Source organism: Melanotaenia boesemani, chromosome 20 (assembly GCF_017639745.1).
Source record: "Melanotaenia boesemani isolate fMelBoe1 chromosome 20, fMelBoe1.pri, whole genome shotgun sequence".
In the NCBI taxonomy this organism is placed as follows: Eukaryota; Metazoa; Chordata; class Actinopteri; order Atheriniformes; family Melanotaeniidae; genus Melanotaenia; species Melanotaenia boesemani.
This window is the reverse complement of record NC_055701.1, coordinates 4411604-4439506: the sequence shown is the minus strand read 5'-3', so window position 1 is coordinate 4439506 and position 27903 is coordinate 4411604. Positions and strand designations below refer to the sequence as shown.

The 27903-nt window shown below is 37.2% G+C and overlaps 1 protein-coding gene across 2 annotated transcripts in view; it reads left to right on the top strand.

Annotated features, from left to right (window-relative positions):
- babam2 (BRISC and BRCA1 A complex member 2) overlaps positions 1-27903 on the top strand; it is a 105839-nt gene that overhangs the window by 36682 nt on the left and 41254 nt on the right. For both annotated transcript variants that reach the window (XM_041971398.1, XM_041971399.1), the window contains exons 5-6: positions 691-885; positions 2639-2713. In XM_041971398.1, coding sequence (XP_041827332.1) covers positions 691-885; positions 2639-2713 — 270 coding nt within the window. The remainder of the gene's footprint in view (positions 1-690; positions 886-2638; positions 2714-27903) is intronic.

The following is a 27903-nucleotide window of genomic DNA, read 5'->3' as shown; positions in this document are numbered from 1 at the left end:
TTGCAGGCAAAGAATACATATACATATAATTTTTTTTTTTCTTTTTGGACTCAATTGCCAAATTGCAAACTGGACCCTCATCAGGAATCTATGATTATAAATCACTACTGCAGCAGGGAAAGTGGCACATGTAGGAGTTCAGGCTCAGTGTTTTTCCATATCAAATAAAATTATTGTGTGGTCACCGGACATCCTTCAGCACAGGTTCAGGCCTGGGACAGGCTTCTACCATACCATCCTCTTCCTAAATGCTACTACTATTCTCTACCCTTTTATAAAACTATTTTTAAACAGGTTCCAGCATTTCCAGGTATTGTTTATGTTTACGTGACTGATACATTTTCAGATGTTATCTAAAAGCATTTTCCAGGAAATACCATCTCCATGCTTGATGGCTGTATTTGTTATGGTGAAATTATTTTAGATTTTCCCTCAATGTCCTCTGAGTCATGTCAGAGATTTTTGGGGGGGCAAGATTATCTATCTATCTATCTGTCTATCTGTCTATCCGTCTGTCTGTCTGTCTGTCTGTCTTTCTTTATAATATATATATATATATATATATATATATATATATATATCCATCCATCCATCCATCAATAGAGGCAGGTGTTATCTGTTATCTTGCTGTACTGTAATTTACAGATTTTATTAATTTGTCTTGCTCCTCCTCTCTGGTGTGCTTTTCAGCAATTGGTCCACTGGGATGCTGAGAACCCCGAGAGTTTGCTCCAGCTGGTGAAGGAGCTCATCCAGCAGTACCATCACTACCAATGTCAGCGCCTGCGGGATAGCTCCAGGCTGCTGTTCGAGTATGACAGCCTGCTGGAAGATCCCAGCTACGGCAGCAACATGGAGGTTTATGCTGGACGGAAGAACAGCTGGGTAAGAGCTTAATGGTGGAGTATCTGACATTTTACGTTACAGAGGTCAAACTTCAGTCTTCGAGGGCCGCTGGTCTGCAGGTTTCCCTGGTTCAGCACACCTGATTCAAACCAACTGGTCATTTACCGGCTTGTGGAGAACTGAACTGAACTGAAATCTTTTGGGGAGATATATTTGATCTGAATCTGGTGTGTCGAAGCAGAGAAACACGTAAAACCTGCTGGACAGAAAGAAAATATTTATTAAAAGGCCTTAGAAACACCATGTACTTAATGTTAAAGTTTACCAGTGTTTATCTGAGATTATTAATATTTAGAGTAGTTGAAGTTACATGTCCAAATTTTTTTTCATCTTTATTTAAAAAAATCAGTTTATTAATAAAATATATTTGAAGGCATGTAGTTTTGAATGACAGCCTGCATGTTGGCTCACAGTGTGGAACATTAAATGACCAGCACAGGATAGACTTTTCTACCCCTCGTTTTTGGCTTCATGCCATCACATCACCTGCAATGATGATATGATTTCAAATAGTAAGATTGCACTGAAATTTGGAAACATCTTTGGGTTTAATATTCCAGGATTGGGAGAGTTACAAGATTTAGTCAAATTGCTGAAACTTAAGTTTTGAATAAGTTACAGAATTTACTTTGAATCCATTTTATGAAATTTTCTGTGCTATCTAATGATAATCTTTCTTAAACCCAGTTGGCACAACATAATGTGAATTGGTGTAAATGTGCATATGTGGTGTTTTCAAATGTTTGAGTTTACTGAATTTTAAATATATGAAGGAGTAAATGAAACCATGCTGGTTGAATCATGTTGCTTCAAACCTTTTTTTTTTCCATGGCTTTCATGTACAGTATGGGTCTGTAATAATTCATACTACCGCTAAAGGAAAGACATGCTTATATGTTTAATAACCAAAAGAAACAATAACAAAGCACAGTTCTCAAATAGTTTAGGTTATTTTAGGGCTTAGCCAGTAATCGAAAATGAAAAATAAACTAAAATCAGAACCAATATTAGATGTAATCTTTCCTATGACAATTACTTAAATTATCTCTTAAATATATTAAAATAAATCATTAAATGATCATATATATAATTAAACTGTATGTGCTTCCTTTCACTTATTAATATTGTTATTATGAAAATATTTACAACAAATAGTTTCAGTTCATTACAAGAGCTAAAAATAAAACAATACTAAAATAATTGGTAATTAATTGTAATCGGGGAGGCAACATGTTTAATGAATCTTGATATTAATTTGTTATCATTTCCTTTGTTCCTCCCTTAATTTAATGTATTCTTCTTCAGCATCTACTGACAAATAAAAGGGGAAAAATCCCCTCTGAAAGGATTATTTCTCAAGAAAAGTCAAATCTTACATTTTCCTAGTGAGCTTCTCAGTAATGTACAGTTGTTTAGTTTCAGTTGGAAAATGACAAATTGAAGATGAAAAAAAGTTGAAAAAATATATTAATTATAAAGATTTCCAACAAAATGTGACACATTTATTGCAAAATGGAGCTGGATGACAAACAGAGAAAAAACTAAGTGAAACTTTAGAGTAGAGCCAGTAAGTTTGGTCATCTGCATGCATTCGAACTGCGTTACCATCGAAAAGATCTGCAGAAGTTCTGTTGTTAAATGCACTGATCATGTCTACTATTTTAGTTTCTTTATGTTATTCATCCTCCATATTATGTGCTTTCTAAAGTTCTTTGTTTCTTTTCTTCTCAAGACAGGAGAGTTTTCAGCCCGTTTCCTTCTCAAACTCCCCGTGGACTTCAGCAACATCCCCATTTATCTCCTAAAGGCAAGTTAAACTGACTCTGTGCATTCAGATTACACGTCAGTCATTTTATTAGCTTTCCTCCATCATTACAAATGTTCCTCTCTTTGTATTTTTGTGTCTTTGTTTTGAGTATTTGAGCGGATCACTGAGGTTTATTTACATGAAGTTGAGCGCAGCTGTGTGTGTTTGTGTGCGTGCACAGACTCTCCGGTCTTGGGGGGGCTGTGAGTTGACTAATCAGGAAGCCGTCACTGTCGATCTGCTCTGAGCCGCGTGGTGTCTGCAGGCAGCTTAGCATCAACACACACACACACACACACCCTCTCTTCTCTCTATCTATATAGATATATATATATAAAATCTATAAAAAAAAAATACATATACACACATACACAACCTTTGCTCCTGGTCGTTGGTGCCCTTCATCCCGGAGGTCCTGCCTCTGTCCTTTTGCAGCCAGGCCTCTGTTAGTGGAGCAGTGATGGTAAACATACGGGAAACAGCAGCCATCATTAGCTGTGTCCCCTCATCTGTCAGACCTGCAGCGCCGTGAATGCACTTATCTAGCCAGTCGTGTTTCACAGCTACGTTTCCACTCATGCTGGAACCTTATTTCCTTTTTTTTTTTTTTTCCTGAGTCTGTTTTGAGCCAGGAAGGTTCTAGACTGAGCCCTGAAGGAAGCACTAATGGTGACATTTTTTTTCCCCCGTCAGACGCTTGCTGTCACTTGCAGAATTGAGGCACACACTGACTGACCTTTAACCAGTGGGTGGTGGTGGTAGCTGTACAACTAGTGAACAGTATCATCAAGGATCGCTCTGAAATAATTAGCAATTCTTTTTTTTATCATAACTTAAACCTTGGATGTGGATTAACATTCCCATCGCTGTTATCTCATCGTTTTCTCTGCTTCACATACACACAGTATTGTGCTGTTTTTGGCAGCTAGGGTATACATAGCATCACCAGGAGAGTGCTTGAAGACTGAGGGAGAGTATTGACTTGCAGAGAGGGAAGTAATGAACATCAGCAGCCCACACCTTGTCCACCTACGCCTTGCAGAGGAACGGGGCTGTGCAGTATATAGGTTGGACCGAACTGGACTGGACGCCAAAACCAGTGACCTGAATTTTCATTTTGACAGTTGTCATGCAATTGCTTCTGTTAGCGTGTGTGTGTGAGAGAGAGAGTGTGTAATCTCAACTCGGTTGTTTTCATGCATTGCACATTTCTGCTCTGGAAGTAATTCTGTGCTGTTGCGGAGCAGCTGAAGTGTAATTAATTCATCCTACAGTCGCTTCTCACTGAGCAGATGAATATACCCTATATAATCCCCACATTAGGAATTACTGTGACTACAAGTTTAAGATTAAAAATCATTCATACTCCAAGGATTACACTTCATACACATTATTTGAGTGAATGATGTACATTTCCTTTGCCAAACTAGTTGAACTTAACATGTGGGTGAATATTGAAACCAAGCAGTTTAATCCAGCTAATTACCCCTTATGTCCTCTCTTTGGCCTTTTCTTCTTTTAATTTGGTGATCATTTAAGCTGTGTTACAGCTAGTGGGAATAATTTATTTTCAAGAATGCATCATTTTAGTCAAATTTTTAAATCAAGTATCTTTTTTTCTTTCAGATATCTTCTATACTCTGTTAATGCATTTTCCACTCTCCGGTGTACAAACATGTCTATTTAAACTGCTACAAAATCATCAGAAATTAACTGTTTTCTGCTTTTTTTTTTTTTTTTTTATTTAATTACAAAAAGAAAAAAACTTTGACATTGACAGTCTTAAAATTCCAACCCTTTAAATGGCAGTTTAATTATTAGAATTATATTTTTGCAATAAATAAAGCAATATTTTCCATATAATAAATAATAGGGTAATATAGTAAATAATAGGCTTTGATGGTAATTCTTGGATATGTCAAGGATTAGCAAGAAAATATACATATGTGTGTGTGTGTATGTGTATATAATTTATTTATTTTTAATGTAGTGTCTTTCTCAGGGGACTTTGGTGGCAAAATTGGTACAAAACAATTGAACAAAATTTGGTATCAAATAATCTTACATATTTTTCTGCTTTTTTCTTCAAAATAGTTTCTAAATCAGTATTTGGTTAATCAGAAATTAATTTATACTTACAAACAAGTCAAACCCATTTGAAGTGTAATGACAGTGAGGTTAAAAAATGTATTTTTATTTAAAGCCAGTGGGGCATTTTTGGCCATGAAGGTGTCCAAATGGATTATCTGGCACTAAAAATACTAATCCAATTAAATCAGTTTTATTGCTAATCCTTGACATTTCCAAGACTTTTATCATCACCAAAGCTCCACCACCCTACTATTTATTCTACAAAACATAATAATTATTATTATTTCAATAAATAATGCATTTAAATTGATAAATTCCTAAAAACAACAGAATGTTTGAGCAGGTCGAGATTTTAAGTGATTATTTCATACCATTTTTTTTTTCTTTTGTACATGGACATTTTTGTACACAAAGTAGTAAATTTGAGAAGGGCACAAGTATTAACCTGGACCTCTTTTGAAAAAGGGTTCAAGACCTGGAGATCCACAATCCTCATAACCACAATCCTTTTCAGTTTCATGAAGAGGTTATTACAATATATTCTTAATATTTCAAATGTAGTCTTTGCTTGGGCTGGGCGATATGGTCTATAACTTATATACCAATATTTTTCGGTTTTATGCATCTTTGCATGTTGTAAAATCTCATCTGACACACTGTAGCTGTTGAATTCAGCATCAGCGTGCAAAAAGACACCAGTAGGATTACAACAGAAGTAATTTAGGATTTCCTCTAGAACAGGTTTATACTTTGTCCTTTTATTTAAAAAAAATTAACGGGATGAACTTATTTGTGTTATTGACACAACATGTCATTAAGTGACGTTATGTCAGTTTACAGAGCGCATTTTGGAAGTTGTCTTTTCAACCACCTGAAAAAGACAAAAATATTTGCGTCCTTAAACGTTGCCAGGGTGGAAACAAAGGACAAGCATGATGCGAACACTTCATGCTTCTTTCGTGTCAACTTGCAAGTGTACAGGAGTTCTGTGGATGGACACGGGAGTGTGTTGTGACCATTTGTACTTGGTTTTATAAGATCGTTTTATACTGTATATCATGTGTAGGACAACTCAGGTATACATAGAGTATATTCAATATATCGCCCACCCATAGTCTGTGCCTCTTTAAGGGGTCGTCTTTACAGACCATTTAGATGTTTTCTCTGCGTTGGAAATTATTATTTGAATTAGCAGCTGAAAGTTTTATGTTGCTCTGCCTCATTTTTGCACAGTTTATTTTGTGGATGAATTTCTCTTTCTCTCTAAGTTCACTTCATGTAGCACTTAAGCTCTGAGGTCATTTATGGTGGAGGTTCTGACAAGTGCTTAGTGCTTTCTTTTTTCTCCAAAATGAAGAATAAATGATAGAAAAAAGCTCAGTTTTTGGTGCCATGTAGGTCATTCTAATATGTACCTGGAAACATTATTTTATGCCTTTATTTGTGTTTATTATCACCTTGTCTGGGCTCATTGTGTTAACCACTCTGAATTATTTTGCTGTTTAATAAATTGCTGATTAGTTACAGTAGTTTATTATTTCATCACCACCTGAACCAACCTGCCCTCGTAAACCTTTTTATTGTCAGGATGTTTTTGGATGAACGCCCACTAAACCTTCAAGATGAGTTCCTGCCTCTTTAGATCTTTACAAAAAAGTCACTACTCCAGAAGTGTAGACGGTGATGCTTTTCGGACAGAATATCAGCCATCAGACAGGTGCTGTAGGTAGAGGGCGGACTGTTGACCCTGATTTTAATCAACCTCCCCATCAAATCCATGGATGTCCTTGCTTGAGGAGGGAAGGTTTGGCAACGAAGCGGAAATCTGTTCAGACATAGGCTAGTGTGTGCTGCTAGTGAATGCCGAGATGTTGCTGGTGGGCACAGAGCTGTGGAGGACGACTGTTACCTGAAGCAAAGCATCTGCGTGGTCTGAGCTCACGACAGTGGACATGTTTACCTTCCTGCATGGACTATCCAGCCTCGGGGAGGAGGGAGGGATGCTAGTTTATTTATTTAATTATTTTAAAGGGAGGGAAGGGGGGGCAGTCTGTCATAATCGAAGTGAAAGAGTGGGAAGGACGCTGAGAGCCGAGATGAAGGGAAGTGAAATGCACACAGATGGATGTTGGCAGTTTTCATCCCCTTTAAAGGCCACGTGGTCCTCTTGGGCACTATTTTAGTGTCTCATTCTTTGATCGTACCTTGACCTCTTGCTTGTTACCCATTTGAGACTGCTTTTACCCTCTCAGTTAGCTCTGGCATTTGACCCCTCACTGCGTAGTGCTGAGCATGTTTGTGCATATTGCTTAAATTTTGTAGTATGATTGATAGCTACAGATGTACATGTATGTGCTTTTAAGCTGAATTACCACCATGGCTTTTTCTTTAAATGATGTTCTTTCTTTGATCCCATTCTACCCACAGTATACAGCTGCAGCTTGTCTGTAGATGTACACATTTATGATTGTGGAGCAATGCCACATTCGTGACTGAACTCTGCTCTTGCTTCACTTGAGCTTTCTTTCCCCCACAAGCACTAACGCATGCCACTAGCTCTGAAGTGACTTCTCAGTGTATGTTGGGAGAGAGAGCGCAATAAATATGTTGTTTGGGTCCTCAAGCAGCTACCGTTCACTGTGTTGTATTGCATTATCTGCTCAAAAGATGAAAGTAGAAGCAGGGGCTTTGCTTGAAGGCCGCAAACTTCTTAATGGTCCAACCCCTAACCCCCTGCATGTCCACTGCAGGAACCAGAGACTAGATGTAGTCCCAAGGGGATATGTCAACCTCAAAAAAAAAAAAAAAGGTAATTTTGAGAGGCCCTTGTACTTTAAAGCTGTACTATTGAACTTAGGCAGATTTTCTCAGTGAGATGCCCTGAAATGACGGCTAAAATGGCATCTATCTTGCACCCTGTCTCGTCTCTGGGCTCTCTCCAGCCAGTAAAAGTCAGTCAGATTTTCACTTTTGTCTTATCTCTTCTCTGTCCCTTTCTGTCTTTCTTCTCCTTGGTTTCTCCGATAATCAGCCATGGTGCATGTTCAAAACAGCCAGTGTGTTGATATCCAGTTGCTAGTGTGTGACGCAGTGCCATACAACAAAATGCTGCTGTGAAGCTGGGAGGAAAAAAGGGCTTTAAAGTCTGTTTTTTAGGACTAATGACATTGCTGGGTCATGATGGTGCCATGAATGTATGTAATGGATATCACTATGCCATCAAAACAAGCCAGTTACACATATTTTTAAGATCAGAAAGTTACATAGTGCTACTATAAGATTAAATCTTCTAGCACTGAATCTTCTGTTTGGTTGAACATAGCAAGGCCTTCCTGTCTAGCACATCTCTGTAAATCTATGGTGGCTGAAAAGTGGAAAAAAACAGTTACATTAAAAAAATAAATACATTTAGAAAATGTAGTGACATTTATAAAAAACTTTCTATTTCATAGAACATGTGGACAGCCTGTGGAATTTTTTAATGAAACATGTTCAATCCAGTTCTTGTTCTGAACGAACCGACACTGACTTCCTGTGTGTAGTCATTTGTTTGAACTACAAGATGAGGTCATCACTGCATCACCTCCGATATTTAGGACATTCCCTTTTCATTAAGAGCCACCTTCTCTGTTGACCTCAAATCAAGTGGTTGTTACTGTTTCCAGACAAAATATTGAAAGGGATGATGGGCTTTTGTTCATTAGAACAAAAGAGTAAATCTGAGAATTTAAACAAGATTTTATGACCTTACTCAGACCTGCAGCACAGGTTCATCACACCACTTTGTTCTTTCCAGGACTTTAGACTGTAGTAGAAAAGCTAAAATCCATAATTTGAAGGAATATTTAGCACCTCTAAAGAAAAATGTTTTAAAAGATGAAGGTACCACCTTATAACACTTTATTTTTTCCTAATGTTTGACAGTTATGGCTTAATCTCCCATCGGCTGAAGGACACTTTTAAGAGCGTTGAAGAGACTCTTGTAAAATATTGCTTTAGTAGAAGAAAATTGTCAATAGATTGTTAATTTCTATGGAGACTGTTGATAGTGATGCACTCTCACTTAACAAGCAGCCCAAAGATGATTTTAAAGAAGTGGCAGAGAAAAAGGAAACAACAAAACAGTTTTTTTTTATCTCCAAATTTACAAAATAACTGGCTTTCGATCAAATGTTTATTCCTTTTGTTAATAAATTGCTCATTTTGTTGTGCAGACACCTCCGAATTTATCCGATGTGTGTTGTCAAACAACACGTACTATGCACATCTGAAATTATCCCTTGAAAAGCAGCAAAAAATAAAAGTGAAGAAAATACATTTCCATTAAATAGTTTGGATAGATGAACTGCTGTAATGTCACCAGAAAGTGGTGGGGAAGGCCTTTCTGTTTGTGGTTGTAATTCAGTATAAGAAGTAGTTGTTGCAGCCAGACACAAACTTAGAGGAGGAAAACAACTGTGATGGAAACCCACGTGAAAAAAATGAAGAGGGATTACTTTTATCTCTGGGAATATCTCGAATATTATCTGTCAAGACTGGAAATTTGGCTTTTGAGTTGCATTATTTTAATACTTGCCAGGTCAAATTTTTATCATTTCATTTTCCTTATTTACTGTTGGCAGGCCAACTTCTTCTTGTTCATCAGAAAGGTAATGAGCACCTGAGACTTGTCCAGTCAAATGTAAAATTTATTTCTCCCTTTAAACTCTGTTATGTTGTACTGAAAATACACTTAGTCATGGATATCTTTTTTAGATGTTGAGGTCTGTTGTGCATTTTTAAATATTTAGGCTTCAATAAGTAGAAAAACAAAACTGCTATTTTAAAGAAATCTTAAAGACAAGACTTATGGATGTTTCTTGCTTTGCTTTTATTGTAAGTCCTGACCTGGTACTTGGGATGAAAATGTGACTTGTAACTAAACGGATCAGTCCTGCTGCTCCTTCTGGCCTCCTCAGATTTATTCATATCAGAGTTAAGGCTGATTTTAGCTCTATCTCATCTATCAAGATCAGTGTTTAGGCATTTAGTACGTTTTAGGTGTAATTCTGCACACAGTCAAGACATCTGGCTCATAGTTTCATGTGGATGGGCTCATTTGCTTTTAAATTTAAAATATCAGATTAAATACTGTAAGTTTTCCTGTCACTAGATGCAGGTTAGTTGTTTTGTTTTCAGGCTGCACGCTAAGCTAAAGCTTTTCATTGGCACAAATAAGCCTGTTTTTGAAAATTCCTTGCCAGAATTGGTTCTCTACAATTTGGACCCTGTTATGTCCCCAGCCTCCCCACTGTACAAGCACCCTACCCCACCCACTTTCCACTTTTTCTCCTGCAAAACTGACCCGAGGGAGGGTAGCTCTGAGCCCTGGGCATCCCTGTATCCTCGTTTTGTCTGTACAAGCTGTGCATGCTTCAACAAGAGCACTTGCATCTAATTATTTGTACTCTAATTATTTTTGGTCCTGCATCCTCACACTCCTTCCCCCCCACCACATGCACTCGCTTTAACCTTCGAAGCTCCACAGGCAGCAGCTGACGGGAGGGTCAGGGTGAAGCAGAGCCGTGGGCTCTCGTTCTGTCTTCTCATTTGCTGTGCCAGCGTAGCTGATTTGATTATTTCTGTGCTTCCTTCCTATTTCCTGTCCTGTTCACTTATTTATTATTATTATTATTATTATTATTATTATTATTGTTATTATTTTCATCCTAATATCAACTCTTGAATCAGCCTTGAGCAAAATTTTGCATTCACCTAACATCAAGAGTAAGTTCAGTTAATTGGACTGTGTTTGAGATGTTTAATTTTATTTTAAAAGCACATTTATTTAAAGCAAGCTTTAGACATGTGAGTGTTCACTTCTCATTTTAATGATATCTCCTGCTCTAATCTGAATGCTATTTAAGGTGCTATAAATCAGCTTTGGTAAACACTTCACGGAGAGACGTGGGGTTGTTGAGAGGGCATGAAAATTCCCTCCTAATGATGCTCTTAGAACACGTTCCCGATGTCCCTCGGGGCTGTGTTTAACAATGGCACTGTCTTCCACCTCGACAGCAGGAGGGTGACAACACATCTCTACAGAGGAGTCTGTGCATAAGTATCCTCGTCATTGTCATGTTGTGACAACGAGCAGATTGTTTTTATTTGTCTAATAATTCTTTTTGGTTAACTGGAACTCTGTTCAGTCAGGTATTTACAAGTTCTTAAATTGGTGGCTCAGTGTGAATGAAAGGTTTTGGTGGTGATTGACAGAAAAAATACATGCTAACGAAAAACTGATCAAAATCCAGATAAAACACACACACATACACACACACACACACACACGCATGTGTCTGTACATTCACAATTAGATAATTAATCATTATCTAACTAGTCAGCTGGACCTGACTAGTTAGACCTGATAGGGTGGCAGATTACAGTATTTCTTCTATTTTCCAGCCAGTGTGTTTTTCCAGTATATTTTCTCTTCTGTATCATCTGAGGTTCTGCAGCGATACCATGTTCAGTACATCAATGACTTCCTGATGCCTGTTTTAAGCTGATACCTCTTTATTCTGCATAATTTAAGTTTTTAACTTCAGTGAAAATGATCCTGTACTCCTGTAGCCTTTATTATGAGTTTAGTGTTAAATAAACGGATCAAACTGGAGGGTTTTCTGTTTGCATCATGTCAGCTTTTGATTGTTTCTAAAGCCTGATTGTGCTTTTTCTTTTCATTAACAATACCAGCCTACTCTTAACCTCTTTGCATGTATTGACTAAATTTAACTTTGATAAATATCACATATGTGACTGTCTTTCTCTTCCATGTAATGAGCTTATTTTCAGACATTGTTGATCTCTGGTTTGATCAAGAAATCTATAAAGTGCTAATTGTCCAGGAAGGATGCTCTTCCACTCCCTGTTCTGTTTGAAGACAATTACAGAAAGCCTCACCGATGATGAAAGAAAATTACATAAGCATTTATTTTTGTGCTTTATTGAATTTGGTTTAGGATTTGTTAAAGTATCAGACTGGATTGACTGTTTTTTCCTGCTGAAAGTCTGGCGATCTACAGGAATCTGTTACTCAGTCCTTTTTTATAATATATGTTAGGGGAAAATAGTTATGATTTACAGCTTTTAATATGGACCAAAGTCAAGCATTTGCTCAATTTTCATCAAGAGCAACTCTTTAATTTGCTTGTGCAATTTATTGGTATTTTGGTAAAGATTTATCAAAAAGGGACGAGTATAAAAAGAAAAGCAAATGACTTTTGCATTTAAAATGTATAATCTGTAACATTGTTTTGCAAATACTCAGTGCATAACACATCTGTCAATCACATTTCTTCCACATGATGCACAGTTCCGCAGATCTGTGATGCACTGTTTTCCCGAACAGCTGTCAGTGGAGAGTCGAGGGTTCCCGCTGAACATGCTTCATCTTCCACAATCCTACATTTATGGTGTCATGTCTGAGCACCTGACTTTCTTTTAAGAACATCTCAGAACCTCCTCCTCAGAAATCAGGATTAAGTGAGCTGGAGAATGACACAAAGCCACTTATGCAACGGCCTACACTGCTGAATCACCACATATTGCTTGTCTTTGTCCAATATCCTCACTTCATCTCGTCCCCGTTTCTGACACGTTGTTGTCTGCCTTTGCTCTCCAAGTTAAACTAGAACCCCCTTCAACCTGCAGCTACAGCCACCTTAACTTTTTGGTTGCCACATAATCGCTGCTCCTTTCTCAACCTCCCATGAGGTTGTTTTTGCGGTTTTCTGTCCCTCTCTGCGTGGCAGTTGAGCTTTTGGAGAAGTCGTCGCTGAAGATAGCCCACAGCATCACATGATGGCTCTTTCACAATCCTCTGCAGAGACCTGGAAAACAAGCCTGAATGCACACACATCCATGAACACCCCCTCATATATAACTGTCACTGCGAGCAGGTGACAACGTCGAGCGTATGGCTGCAACATTGTTAGAGCTGACCATCAGCCCTGTGCAGCTTAAAGATACTGATGCCAATTCTGCTCGTCTCATGACAAAAGTAAGAAGAGAACAGGATATTACCTGAACCAGACTTTGCCCTTCAAAGCTCGGGCCTGTGCGTGACTCCTGAGCATTTGGTGCCAGAGCAAGTGGTTGTAATTTGTGGCCTTGCCCTGCCCCTCCACGGTAAACACTGACTAAGAGCTCAGGAATCTTAAGAGCTATAAAATAATTGCAGGTTACTCCCATAATGCTCGGTGTGTACTACTTCTCTGCCTCAGCGCTGCCTTATCTCTGGTTTTTGTGCAGTCTGTTATAAAAACCAGAACTTTTCTGCTAAGATCTGAGCTCCTGTTTGCTCATTAATGTCTTCAGAAAGAATATCTTTGGCGTTCTTTAGAAAAACAAATCTAGATTTTGAATTTTGCATAAGTAACGCTCTGACTATGTGCAAATATATTTAGTTTTTGAAGATCTGAAAACATAGACGCACACAATAGAAACTATACTCACATCAAACTGTCACCCCATGATGATGCATAAGGGCTCTTTTTAAGTAAAGGAATATCCAGAAATGCCTTTTTAAAGGACAAACCACTTCACACAGTCGTACATTTATATGCATTTTTATGTACATGAACAATGACAGATCAGATTTTTCAGAGATACTATTTTTTTTTTGCCAGTCAAGTGAACACATCATATTCATGCAACAGTGACACAGAATTACTCCATGAAAATGTCTTCAGTGAGGAGGTTTGTCAGTTTTTCTTTGAATCAGGAAGCTGTAAACACAGGCTGCAACCGATGAGCACGAGACTAGAAAACTGTGTTAACGAATTAACGTGCCCAGCCCTAAACATTTTTCACTCATCTTAAACCTGTGAATGTTAATTAAAACTTCATGAATTAGCTTTTTGATATACCTGTAAAAGTAACCATTGAGCCCGTTTACATGACCATAAGAATCTGATGATTGTGTGTAATCAGATATTTTATTACAGTTGACATGCACTGCAGAAATACGTGAGTCAAAGACCATGGTTTAAATATTTCAGTCTGGTATTGGTTTTATTTTTGGAGGACGTACATACAGACGTAGTGATTTAAAACTACAAAACTTGCTGTTATTTTTAAAACATCTGGTTTTGTTTTCTCAACCGTGGTGACGACCACGGTCTTAGCTTTAGCTGTCCTAATGTGGGAATGACAATTTTTTATTTTTAAGACAAGTGCAGATGGAAAAGAACTAAATAAATCTGATTTACAGGTTTAAGTGCACAAAGACGTTGGAGTATTGGGGAGAAATCTAGGTTTTAATCTTTTTTTATTGTTATAAATGTGTATTTGAATTATTTCTCATATTTTAAAACAATTTCTATTTAAAGCTCCTTCAGATTGGAGAAAAAAAATAAAAATTTTTGACAAAACTGTTTTATTTTCACATCGTAAAATGTCCAGTTCATACTTTCATTTGTAGCTTTTGTTAAATATTGTTTTTATGAATGGTTTATTTGTATTTGTATGTTAAGACCCACTACAAATGAAAACACATTTCAAGTTGCAGTATTTTCCGTAAATTCAACATGAAAAGTCTTAGGAGTTGATATTTAGCAAACAGTTTCTCATGTCTCACTGAAATTGGGGAAAAGGGGGTAAAAAGGCAAAGCCATGAAATGGAATCATTTCCCTGTTTAAGACTGAGGTTTTAAGTAGAAAGTACAAAATACCAAATATCATGCAGGTTGTTTAATGTGTTAGGGACAGAATTTAGTCTCATTTCATGCTAAAAGCTTGTCCCAAAGCTGCAATCTGCTTTATTTATGGAGATAAACTGTTATTTATTTTTAGTTGGAATTTATTTGGACAAAAAACTAAACAGAAACCAAGAGCTCTATATTTAAAAAATAATAATAATAAAAAAGTAGCCTGAGTGCTCCGTTTAGCACAGAAATACACGTTTGTAATAACCAACAGCGAGGCAAGGAAAAGAAACATTCATAAAGTTTCCTTAAGGAGTCTGGGTTTAAACGTGTTAAAGCTGGTCTGAAGTGTAGATTGAAATAAAGAAATCAGAAACTCTACTTTTCCACCATCTGGTCCTTTTCTACAGCACATGTCCAAACGTGTAAATGTCCAATGAGAATAAAACTGCCTCATGTTACACTTGTTATCCAACCAGCCTCAATAATTTTCTCTTCCGATCCAGAGTAGTTTAAACCTTTTCACAATCAGATCAACAGGAAAAAATCACCATATATACACACATTCTGATTATTTGTACGTTTCTACGTATGCTGACATGAGGAGTTTCAGGAAAGACTTGAAAATTGGTGGCAGCGAAACAGAACTAGACTGTGGCAGATACATTTTTATTGGAAACTGAGACTGATTTTGTCGCTTCACTAAAAGAAACCTATGTACAGCAAAAATTTATTTTCAATATGGTTCCATCGTACTCATGTTTTTACAGTAAAAAAATCTTGTTCTTGTTCCAAATTAGTTCACATTGCACATGTCAATGTCACATGATCATATTAAATCGTTCCATCATGTAAACCCGCAACTGACTGGATCGTTTTATCTAGCAACCACATCAGTTGGAATCTCTAGAACAGGGCTACTCAGTTCAGTCCTACGAGATCTGCAGTCCTGCAGGTTTTCAGTGTGTCCCTGCTCCAGCACACTTGACTCAAATTAATGAGTCATTATGCAGAACTTCATAGGCTGTTGAGTCAGGTTTGTTGGAGCAGGGACACGTTGAAAACCTGCAGGACTTCAGCCCTTCTGGGATTGAATTGAGCAGCTTTGCTCTAGAAGCTATGTAGATGGGTAAATAAATTTCATTTACACTCCTAGGAGCTACATGTTTGATCCTGATATGATCAATCCAGGATCAATTGTTTGCCAGTGTCACACATTATTCCGTGATGCGATTTTGATTCAATCCAGTTCAGGAGTCCGCCATTGATAAGAGATGATGTCATGCTCTGATTGGTGCTATTGGCTGTTAAATCTATGTATTGATGTTGATTGGTGTGTTGTTAAACTCTAGCTGCCTTACATAAAAAGTTTAAAACGCTCACTCATTATCCAGAGGTTAGAACTAAGACGTCATCGTACCCCACCTAAAATAGCTGAATCCTAATTTACATTTACTGGTTCTTGCAGTTGAGTTTGCAAAGCTCATCTGCAGCTGTGTTGTGAGCAAAATCAAGGTAAACCACATCCTTGTTGTGGTTTTTTAATCCTGTTGCTGAGAGACCTGTACAGCACTGAGATATATGGCATTTAGGCAGAATGCAAGTTGCCCAAAAGACATTGTCAAGTAATTGCCAGTTTGGGCTTCACTAATGTAGTGTGCAAGTGGAATCTGAAAAGGCCAGCCAATGCGTCCATGCAGATAAACAATTATGTGGCTTTTAAATGGTGGATGTATTATAGCTGGCATGCATTTGAAGATGAATTTAAATGTCAGGCATAAAAGGTCTGTAAGTGAAATATGACATGAGAATGCAGGAAGTGTTAAAGGTAGATTAGTTGTCTTTTCTTAATTATCCAACTGCGATTAATGATTTTGTCAACAGATAAAGACGCTGCTGTCTGAGCTGGAATATATAATAAAAAATATGGATAAGGTTACTTTGGGTCCAAACTGATGGCAGGAAATCCACATTCCTCACGATGTTTGCTGACACTGCAAACTGAAACTCTTCTGTTGCAAGAAGCTGAAAGTAGTTGCAAAAGAGGAGGATACCGTGGGTCGGTGGGTTGTGACTTTCTAACATAACTGTTACATCAGTCCTGACGTCAGAGAGGAGACCAGGGGCCTCTCATTTAGACCATTACAACATATTTCCATAAACACTATGAAATCTTCGTTGTTGCCCCCTTTAGCTGTAATTTATATAGAAGCATATTTTAATTATTGTAGTTTTGAACAAACTTGTCATCCATACTAAAATGTACAAACCGTGAACTAATTTAACAGATAAGTTGTTTTTTTAATCTATTTCCTGCTGAAAAAAGTGCCTGGTTGCTGTTATATAATGAAAATGTACGTGAAATGCATTGTGGCTTGTGGGTTAGAGTAAAAGGAAGTACAGTGTATTTCACATTTTCACACTGACTAAACAGAGTTGCTCTTCTGTCGCATTTCTGATGAAATGAAATATTTGTTCTTATTAAAACACACTCGCTGCTTTCACCTTGTTCCTTAATGTTTGTTTTTTTAGGAAGTTTCAGAGCAGTTTTATTTAGTTTTAGTTTTATTTCTTTGTAACTGCTTTGCTCTGCAGTTGACCCCAGTCATTTTGTTGAAAGGGTAAACTCTTAATATAGCAGTAAAACTGCCTCATAACTGCATCACATCTGCTTCATGATTAGCTTGAAAGACAATTTGCTGCGATTTTTAAATTCCATAAATACAGAGGATCACTAATAATCTCATATTAAGATGGATCAAGATCTCTTTATATATGGAAAGCAAACCTTTATAGCATTCAGGCGGCTTTGTGTCAGTCTTCCTTCCTGTCTCTCAGAAATGAATCTCAGCAACATTTTTTCAAGGATCTCTATTTTATGAATGCATCTGGAGGAGCGAGGAGAGCAGAGGTTTCAAAGGACGAGCTAGAATGAATGATACAATCAAGAGTCCTTTTGTAGAAGTCTTTTTATTACAACTAAATTAGTAGACTATACTTTGAATTAAAAATGGACATGCAAGTTGTCACAAACACTTTAAATGCTGATGCGACATATATTAAAAAGCATTGATGCAGCAAAACCATGTCATGTGACGATCAAAGCGAAGAGGTCTCATTTTGATTTTAGCCTGTTACCTTGACTCTCCTCATTTTCCTCTCCTCTCTTCTTTAGTGGGAAAGACAAAGACATAAGGACAGGACTCGAGGGTGTATGAAACGAGAAATGAGTTGCAGGATTCTGGTTACAGCTGTGTCCATGAACACGGTAAAGCAGCTTTAAGAGAAACTGAAAAATTAAATAGTTTTGTTCAACTCATTTTGGGGTTTTATTACATTTGTTTTGGCTAAATTAAAGTAGCATCAGTTTGTTTTGTCAAAGTCTGAAAATCTATGTAGAAATAATTTATTTCAAGCATGTTTACAACATTTATACCAGAACATTTACTTCTCCTCACATGTCTGGAAAGAAGTATTAATTTGTAGGTTAATAACACCACGACTCTACAACACGCAGTAATAATCTATTTCACAATAAAAAGAAAAATAAAAGTAAAAAATAAATGAGACACAATACAAAAACAAAGAACACAAAATCTCTGGCATTACCATCCTGGATTCTTCAAGCTCATATTTATTTCATATTTGTGTTTAGTGCCTGCTTTTAAACTGGTAGATATTTTTACTTTGCTTTAATTTATGTGTTAATTTGTTTTATCATTTTACCCCTGGTATTAAAAACTTTTTAAAGTTGTCCTGACATGCTGGAGGTTTTCATTCTGTTAACCTCTTAAATCGTAGCCCCACAAATTCTTTATTTCACTAGAAAGTAAATTATTTCCTTCTCTGAATATATATATATATTACAGTTTTACATGAATTAAATCTGGAAACCTCAGCGTTAATATTTCTATGAAGAGTTTATATGTGTGATCTCTGCATCCTGTATTATTTATCAATCTGACGGCCCTTTTCTGCTTGTATGTATTGTTTGTATTTTACTTTTGAATGTATTTCTGCACACCTCTACACTCATGTATGGTAAAATAAGGTTTAGTATGTGCCTTGTTTTCTCCATTTCCAGCTTCCCCCAAACATAACTATTGTGGTTTCCATCAGATCACACTGAGGAATTTATTTCATTTACTCTTTCTATGTTGTTATTATTAATGATTCATTTTACTTCTACATTTCTCTCATGGTTTCCAAACTACATGAAATTAGTTTTATTCAAATTTAAAGATAATTCATTTATATCAAACCACTTTTTCAGCTTATTTAGTTCCTCTGTGAGGTTAACTCTGGACTGATATGAAATTTTGAAACAGGAAATGAGTAGGACCTTTTTGAGTGGTGGCTGTTTCTGTTGACTGTGAACTTAAAATGATAGCTGATTAATGATTGTAGTGGACTGACAACACTGTTGGACATACAGACTTTAGTATCTGACTTGTTTCATTCACAAGCTTTCTGGATCTGAGAACCCCTGCTGTGATTACTGCCAGATGCTTTAACATCTGGATCTCTTCGGTTTCCAGCCTTCTGAGAAACCAGAAAGTTAAAGGCAGTCTGGATGAGGCTGCCTCTGGTAATGATAACACGCTTTCATCTTAATGTTGTTTCAGGCTGTCACGGGAACAAAAATACAGCACAGCCACCTGTTTAGTAGCGTGTAAGGAAATAATGTTTGGAGCTCGTGACAGAATAATGTTTTTAATCATTGGTGCATGTGAGCGTTCCCTGTTGCATCTTTGAAAAAGCACCTGTTGCAGTGAAAAGTATTGGATTTGAACATAGAAGCAGATGCGGTGCTTCATGTTGAACCTGCATGAAAAGGTATGCATGTTGCTTCATGTTCCTGTGAAGTTACCAGGACCCCTGCTTGGTTAAATCCCACACAGCCGCATTTAACCGTCATCAAACTTAGGAAAGTTCTTCAAAGCTTCCTTTATTAAGGAAAATTAAACCCCAGGCAGTATGTGCTTTGATATATAATATATATAAAATATAATCCCTATATCATTGTTTGTTTCTGAAAGCTGAGTTTTTGTTGGATTCCTTAACCTCTCCTTTCCAGTGGAAGGTTTTTAAAATTTTAAGTCTATAAAACTTTTTTCACTTTATCACTATTCATCTCGTAGAATAGTAAATTCATGTGTTACAGCAGCATGTTGCTATAGAAATTATTACAATAAAAAAATAAAGAAACATGTATCATACAAAGTTTAAAATAATAGAGTAAGATGTAATAAACACATCCTATTAAGATTAGGAAATTATTATTATTATTAAATATACAGACATGCAAACAAATCAAAGAAATACTAAGCAAAACCTGTTGGGTCAACGTGTTACTATGGAGAACCGAAAATGCCATAATTTTAACTAAATAAATAGGTAGCCAATTCACTATTTAATCAATTTTAATCAATGCAACGCGTTCCGATTCAATTACGATTCATAAATGTTTAAAATCGTTTAGTTTTCATAATAATTAAATGACAGGAACACAGCTGCAAAGTGTGGCAGGAACATAAAAGTTGTGCGTACCACCAGGACATATGAAGGGGATGGACCGGTCCGTCCCCTTAATATGTCTGGGCAGCAAACCATTTCTCAATACCAAGTACTCTTAAATGTACTTATGTACTTGCTAATATGGACTTGTCAGAAGTATGTCAAAGACGTTGCTGAGAAATAAAAACATAAAAAACACTAAATATTTGCTAAAAACAGAAAAAATGGACCGACCACGTGCTGTTGCTGTTGGCACGCTCTACTTTGAAGCTGAAGAGGAAATGGCGAGGCTGAGTAGGGAGATACAGGAGCAATGATCCCGGATGTGGAAGAAGGCTTAGAAACTTACTTTAACCTTTAGCATGATATGCAAAACAAAAAATAAACAGTGTAAAGTTGTATTGAGTGTTTGCATACTTTCTAAACCTTCTGATAATTGCTTTAAGTGTGTTTCAGATATAAGCTGAAAGAACTGTCAGTTTTAAAGACATCTCGTAGTAAATGGGGCAGTTTATTTGAGCACCAACCAACCAACTGTTAGCTGTTCAGCTAACGATGAAGCCACTTTAAAAACGTTTTAAGCAAACAAAAAGTTAAAGTTAAATATATATATATATATATATATATATATATATATCGTTGCATATGAGCTTTGTCCTCCGCCATCTTTCTGTTTGTGCTGCTGTGCATTCTGGGATACGAGGCTGCTTGAAGTCTGCATAAGTCACCTCTGAAGCATCCTCAATAAAATGGACGTGGCAAGTACACCTCCGGGAATTTGGAGCGTAGTTGTCTGGATGCTTTCTTTAAATTGGAACAGTTCTTGAGGCTTAATTGATGATGTTTCACAAGAATACAAGTACAGACAAGTACACATACTGAGAAACGGCCAAGAAGGCAGCAGCTAGCCTTTCAGCCCCTCTTGTATAGCATGCGATTTACTCATTGGGTTGACTATAGTGTTGGAAGCATTAGTTTTTTAATGGGCATGAGAGCAGACAAGGCCTCGACAAGACTTACTACACATGTGAGTTGTTTAAAGCCAAAATAAAATATGATAGTAATACTACAAACTCAGCACGTCATGTGTTCCCAGCCCAGGTTAGAGGAGGAGAAACAGCCGCCGGCGTTGACGGATTGACATATTGTCAGAATAATAGCATACCAAAACCTTGTCTGTCGGTTTAGACTAATCTATCAAAACGGCATACCTATGTATTCCTCTTTGATTGACAGGCTACAATAATATTTAATATTTTATTTGACAGTTATTTCAAAGTAAATCATTACAAGTTCAGTCTGTCTGAGAGGAGGCGCTGGATGCTAACAAGCTGATGCTACAATACCTGTTTAAACAACATTATGACCTTATAAGCAAAAAGAATAACAAAACAAATATAATATACAGTTATAATATATTAATTTATACAATTTTATACACTTCATCTGAATTTATAAGTGTATTTCCCCTCAATTTTAGTCATACAAGAGATGTACTTGAGCAATGTGCAATTAATATACAATATAATACACTAAATTGGTTAGCTGCACTCGAGCTCTGCAGCTAGCCTTCCCTTCAAGAGGTAAAGTACATCCAAACATTTTCCAGTAGGACACACCCGTCTTTGAAGCTGTCAGAGGTTCAGGTTTACCTTTAATCTATCACCTGTCTGTAAATTAGCCTTGCTTTTTAATCTCAGTTATTATAATTTAATAAATTGTTGCCCCAATTCCCACGCTTTGTTTTGAACTCTTGAAGGCTTTTAGATGTATTAAACTCTGTTATTGTGAGGGTTCAGAGTTTCCTGTGGACGCTCGAGCTGCATCATAGTAAACTTTAAAACAGAAGGTGAAACTTCAGAGGTCATTGGACTCTTGTGATAGTGTTACAGCATGCTATAAACCACACTGTGGTAATTACACTGATGTAAAAGTGTTGTACAGAAGTCAGGAGGAGTGTGAAGTCATTCTAGATTACTGCATATTACCTCAAATAGAAATGACAGCATGCAGACACTTGAATACACCATAACCGTCAGCTAAATCCTAAAAAAAAAGAATAGCCATGGAAACCAGTAAGCACTTGATCTACATTCTTGTAAATATCAATTTGTGGTTAGTGATGCCCACACCCTGTAACACCCAGAGAGCCGAATGCAAATATTTGACTTCATGACATAATCATTAGTGTTGTACTAATGTAGGACAATGCTGCTGGTGCAACGTGTTTTCAGTGTCTCTAAGGAGACTAACTTAAAGCCATCCAGAGAAAGTAGCTAAAATCTGTTTCACACCAGCTGTCTTTTTGTTGGCAATGCTTAAAACCATTTTCACTAAAAATTAACTTTCACCACACATTTTTATTAATGAACTTAAAAGACATAAATGTGCTGTTAAATGTAAACTTTCAGATGTTAATGACAAGCTAATTCCTGTCTGTAGGTACCATATTAGCAGGAAGTGTGAGCTGAGTAGGCTGGTGTAGGATATGGTTTGATACACATCACCCTCACTGTCTCGACTGGCTGGACTTGTTCGGGCAGGGCTGAAAACTCAGGCACAACAAATAACACAGCAGGAAGCTCCTGGAGCTAGTGTGGCTAGCAGGTTAACTTTAACAATATTACCTCATGAGTTACAGAAGATGGTTATTTACCTAAATGTGGCACTGGAACGGGACAGCTAAGAAGAGGGTGTGTTGTGTTTGTAGACAAACAGATGTTGGTTGGACGTTGGAGAGGATTGTTGTGGCTAAACAAAGCTGACCTTTGGCCTCTAAAACTTGCTTTAATGGAAATAAATGTTAGGTTGTGACTTGTGACTTATCCAACAGTGCAAACCCCCAAAAATGTCATCATTAGTGTTGTCAAGTTATTGAAATCTCTACAATACCTTAATACCTACCAACAATACCTAGGTAAACATTAATTAACATTTTCAGCAAGTTGTTAGGTTCCTCTGAAAAGCTCCACAACACCTTTTATATTTTGGCTTCTTATGTCAGTTACCTTTCCATATTAATTTGCCAAATCAGAGATAGCTATATACAACTAACAAAACAGAAACAGACACTGCAGGCGGTCATGAAATGTTAGATTTTTGTGCCCTGTTTTTTCTTTGTTTATGAAAAAGGAATAAAAAAGTGAGGTCTGTCTACTCAAGCATCTATAGTATAAGACTGGTCAAAACCCAGGAAGCTACAATTGGCAGATATTAAAAAAACAAATAAATAAAAAAAAAACTAGCTAAAAGTAAAAATCTATAAAATAGCAACAGGTTTTTTTTTCTCAGTAGCAGTGGCTAATTTTCAGGTTAAAGACTTCAGTGTGTCCAGACTAAATTTAATGCTAGGAACACTGGTATGGCACTGTGTTGACATCAGTCAGCTGACATGATCACCAGTGCATCAGGCTTGATTAGCCTTTGTAAGAAAGGAGGGGACGTTCTATGGACATGCTGAGAGCTACGTCTGGGTTTTGTCATAAATGGTACAATCCACCTTCAGTCCTGTAGCAGATGACTGCTGTAATTGTAGGTTTTTATCATTTAAACACAAGCCCTTTCAGTTGCTCCGTAAATGGTTTGCAGTTAGGTTTTGCTGTCATCCCTGAGCCGGTTTACATGACCATCAAAATCAGATAACTGAGAGTAATCAGATTATTGTAATAATTAGATCTGACACATCTACATGCATTTCTGCAATGTGATATTCAAAAAAGTATATCTTCTAACACAATATCAGATTTATTTCAGTGTGCGTACATATTGATGTAACTTTCTGTTATTTTCAACATCAGGGAAGGCCCACAGCCGTAGCATTAGCTGCTAATGTGGGAGCTAATAAGCCTTGAAAACTTCATGTGAATGTTTTACTTTTGTACTCCGACTTTCTGCTGATGCACACCTTTGTGTTTTTCTTTTGTGTTCCGCTTACGTTGAGACTTTTGTTAAGATGTTTTGTTAAAAAAAAACAGAAGAAAAGGTTTTTATTTTTGTTTTGCACGGAAATAAAAACTGAATAAATCCGTTTCCATGCAGGAAGACAGGTTATTGAGGAGAAATCTATGTGTGTTAATCTGCAAACTGCCATTTATCTGATAAAGGATGCCATCTCATACAAGATTTAAATATCTGATAACTCCATTATCATCTTTTTGGTGTGTAAATGAATGGCCTCAGTCACTATATTCATGAAAAGACAATCACATAATAATAATAATATGATAAATTATGAATTGTTTTAGTTGGTGTTGTATTGATGGCAGGTGTTAAGCCTTGTAGGCGATCTGATAATATAATGTTAATTGTAAGCCAATGAATAAATAAATGGTGCAAGCTTTAATTTTCAATAAGAAACAAGCAAAACCATGAAAAGTTGTGACACAACTAGGACAACTGTCATTGAACCCATCACACATCCGGGATGTTTTAATGTATGGTAGACCAAGACTGGTGGTTATCCGTATGCTCAGAAAGAAATGTCACCACTTTTCTTTCTGAATAATATTAAAATAGAAGCAGGATGCTGAAATTTGTCAGTGTTAGAAGAAATTTTAATTTTGTGGTGGCAAGGAATCCAGATTTATATGATGACTCCTGAGCAGAAGATAGTCATGTGATATTCTGATTTGACCATTCACCCTTTTACTAAATATTACTTATAACTGTTTTGTATAATTATAGCTGTTTTCTCTATCTACTAATTATCCCTTTCGTTTGGTAATTCACTAATCAAACAATCAGAAAAAGTAAATAATAAATGCATGCTTTTTCAGATGGCAAATGAAGACGTAGCATCTGCTTATCTCAAATAATGTTCTAGTATCACTCCACCAAACATCCACCCTCTAATTAACTCTAACACTGGATTTTTTACTCAGAAGTCTTATTAGGAGATAAAGTTTTCTTCATCTTCACAAGTGTGAACGTGACATGGACAGAAGGTTTGCTTATCCACGGACACATCAGCCCCACTGATGCTTTCAGAAAGGTCACGCCTTGAGGTGGAGGAGTCGGGCATTCGCCGCCACATCGTGTTGTGACACATGACTGGTGGCACCAGAGCCTCTCCGCCTGATGAGGTGCTTAGCAACAGAAAACGTGAGCCTCTTGATGTTTTCTGTCTCTCTCTCTGCTTTATAACAGAGCTTTTCTTCTTTTATGGTTCCCTGTTTTTCAAATTCATTTCCCTTTATGCAGCGCTGCTAAACTTAGTGCTCCTCATCAGAAGTGAGAATTCATCAGAAGCACCTTGGCAAACACTCTTCCCACAGATGACACACATTTGGCCTATGAAGTCTTTCTGGATCATATCATGGCTAGGTGTGGGAGCATATGTGGTGACTAATGCCACAGAATGTCTCTGACGCTGATGAATTGATAATTGTTTGCACATGATAAACAACATATCTGAGTCATGTGTTGCATCATGATTTCTTGGCAGACGTGCTTTCAGTTCAATTGTTTTATCAGAGAGCCTCACCTTCATGGTGATGAAACCTAAGACTGATGCTATGTTGTTGTTTCTGTTTTGTTATTCTAAGAACTCCCAGTAAAGTGATTGTAGCATATCTTTTTAATTAGGAACATCACAGGTTTTTATATATATTCTGCATTTAAGGAACAGTTCAGTTTTTGCTTGTTAGAAACCCACCCTCCCTTATTGATGTTCTTTGCATCCCTGTGAGCAGATAAAAATAGCTAAAGCTGTTTTCTATATCAGGAAATGATGAAACATCTCTGCCTTTTAGAAGACATGTAACATGGAAGCTACCATCACCTCCTTTAGAAGTAAAACGGAAAAAAAAGAAAAAAAAAAAAAGTCTTGTTTAAGGAGATGAGGGAGAGTACCTCGGCGTTCTCTGTGGAGTGAAGCGGTTAAAGAGAAATCAGCCTCAGGAGGGGTGGTTGGAGAGCACGGAGCTCAAATCCACTACCCGATGCTCCAGTAACCCCAGTGTGACTCCTCGAAACCAAAAGGTCAAACTCGCCTCCTGTCTCCCTCTGCGAATGTTCAACCCACTGCCCCAGCCCCCTCCCAGAACCACCCACACAGCATCTCCAAACGAAGATTCCCACCCACCTGCCTGTACCCCCAGCCGAGCATCAGAGGTTTCCAGCATTACAGTCCCAGGAGAATATATATATCCCCCCCCCCCCCACACACACACACACACACTCTCCACCTTTTCCCACTCTACACCCCCCCCACACACGCACTTCTCCATGCCTCCATGGAATTACTTCCATATGGCCTACTTTCCGCCCTCGCTCTAGAAGTTGTACATAATCTATATGTTTTTCTTGAACACCTTTAAATGCTCAGCATCCTCATCCTCCATCCTCTCCAGTGAACATGACTGTAATGTAACACACTTAAAGTGCTTGATTAGATTAGAGCAAACATAACTACAGTCCATTTATATGACTGCTGGGAAAAATAAAGCAGCATTTGTGCTTTTTTAGTTACTTATACTGATAGAAAGCCACACAGCAGCTTAAGCTAAAAAAATTACTATTTTCCAGTAACCAGTGCTTGTTTTGAAATATTTATATTTTGTCTTTTAACTTGTGCATTTGCGTGGTTCCTTCTACTCCAAACCGATTTCTCCAAAAACCCCAAATTCTTGTCATGATTTCTAATTTCATGGTTATTTGAGCTCAAAATCCCATTGGTCCCAAATGAGGGTACGAAGCCACAGTGGTTCAACTGTTCGAAATTGATTTATTAACAGTGGAGTGGGACAAAAACACCCTGCAACTCTGTCAATGAAGCAGTATTAATGCAATTACAATTATCAGCCCCAGAAATGCCACAGTAATAAAACGGTTGTCTGCTCAGTGCGAGTCATTGTTTTGGCTGAAAGTTTTTAGGAAGTTAAGTTCTTGTTTCCTTTACCATCTCTGACACTGAGAAGAAAAAAAATGTTCCACTCACGTAAATTGAAAATTTAAAGATGTTTGACATCATTTTGTTACCACAAAATCTTAAAAAGGACGCAGTTGACTTACAGGTCACTCTGTACTGTGTCATCAGTATGAGCTTACCATGTTGATTCATTAATTAATTTCTTGTGATCCATATGCAAAGTCGTATACTTGAGTCACCCTTGTGGCTTTGAGCCTCAGCATCACACTTTGCACAGATTGTGCAGCTCAGGCCAGATCATTGCAGTGACATGTTAACAGTGACACACTAACATTTACACTTGGCCACAGTCACACTGATATGACTCGCGCCACAGTGAAATATAACCAGCTTGCATAATTGTCTCAGTAGCAACTGTATTGGTTATAACATTAAGTAGATTTTGGCTGGCAGTAAAGGAATACCTTTTAAAATGTTGTACTGTAATCCTATAAAATGTGATATGGACTGGCTGTGCTGCTCAGCTGTTGACACGACTGGTTGTGTTATCAGATCGGGCTCACCCAAACTACAATGGGCTGAAACGTTTTATCTTACTTTGTAAGATGTCTGGAAATGATACGAATAAAGTGAACTGAGAGGTAATGACTCAGTAATAGGTGTCTCATTCAATCTCATTTCCAGGCAGTGGGTGTGAAGCTTGCAGCTTTTTAGGGTGGAGAAATCATTGGTTAATTCTTTGGAAACTTATGACCATTTTTCAGCTGTTACAGCTTTGTTGATTTTCATAATGAAGATAGACTGACTCACTGAACGGTCATGGAGAATGGGACTAATTTTAATTAGAAATATGTACATATAGCCAGGTTATAGCCAGATTATTTCGATATTTATGATATAACAAAAGCGAAAAAGAAACATAGCAACAACCGGAAATCTCACAAGACGAGGGAATAACGGTAATCTTGGGACTATTGTTAATAGAAAAATCCTAAACTAGAAAAAAGTATGGAGACACCCTGAACATG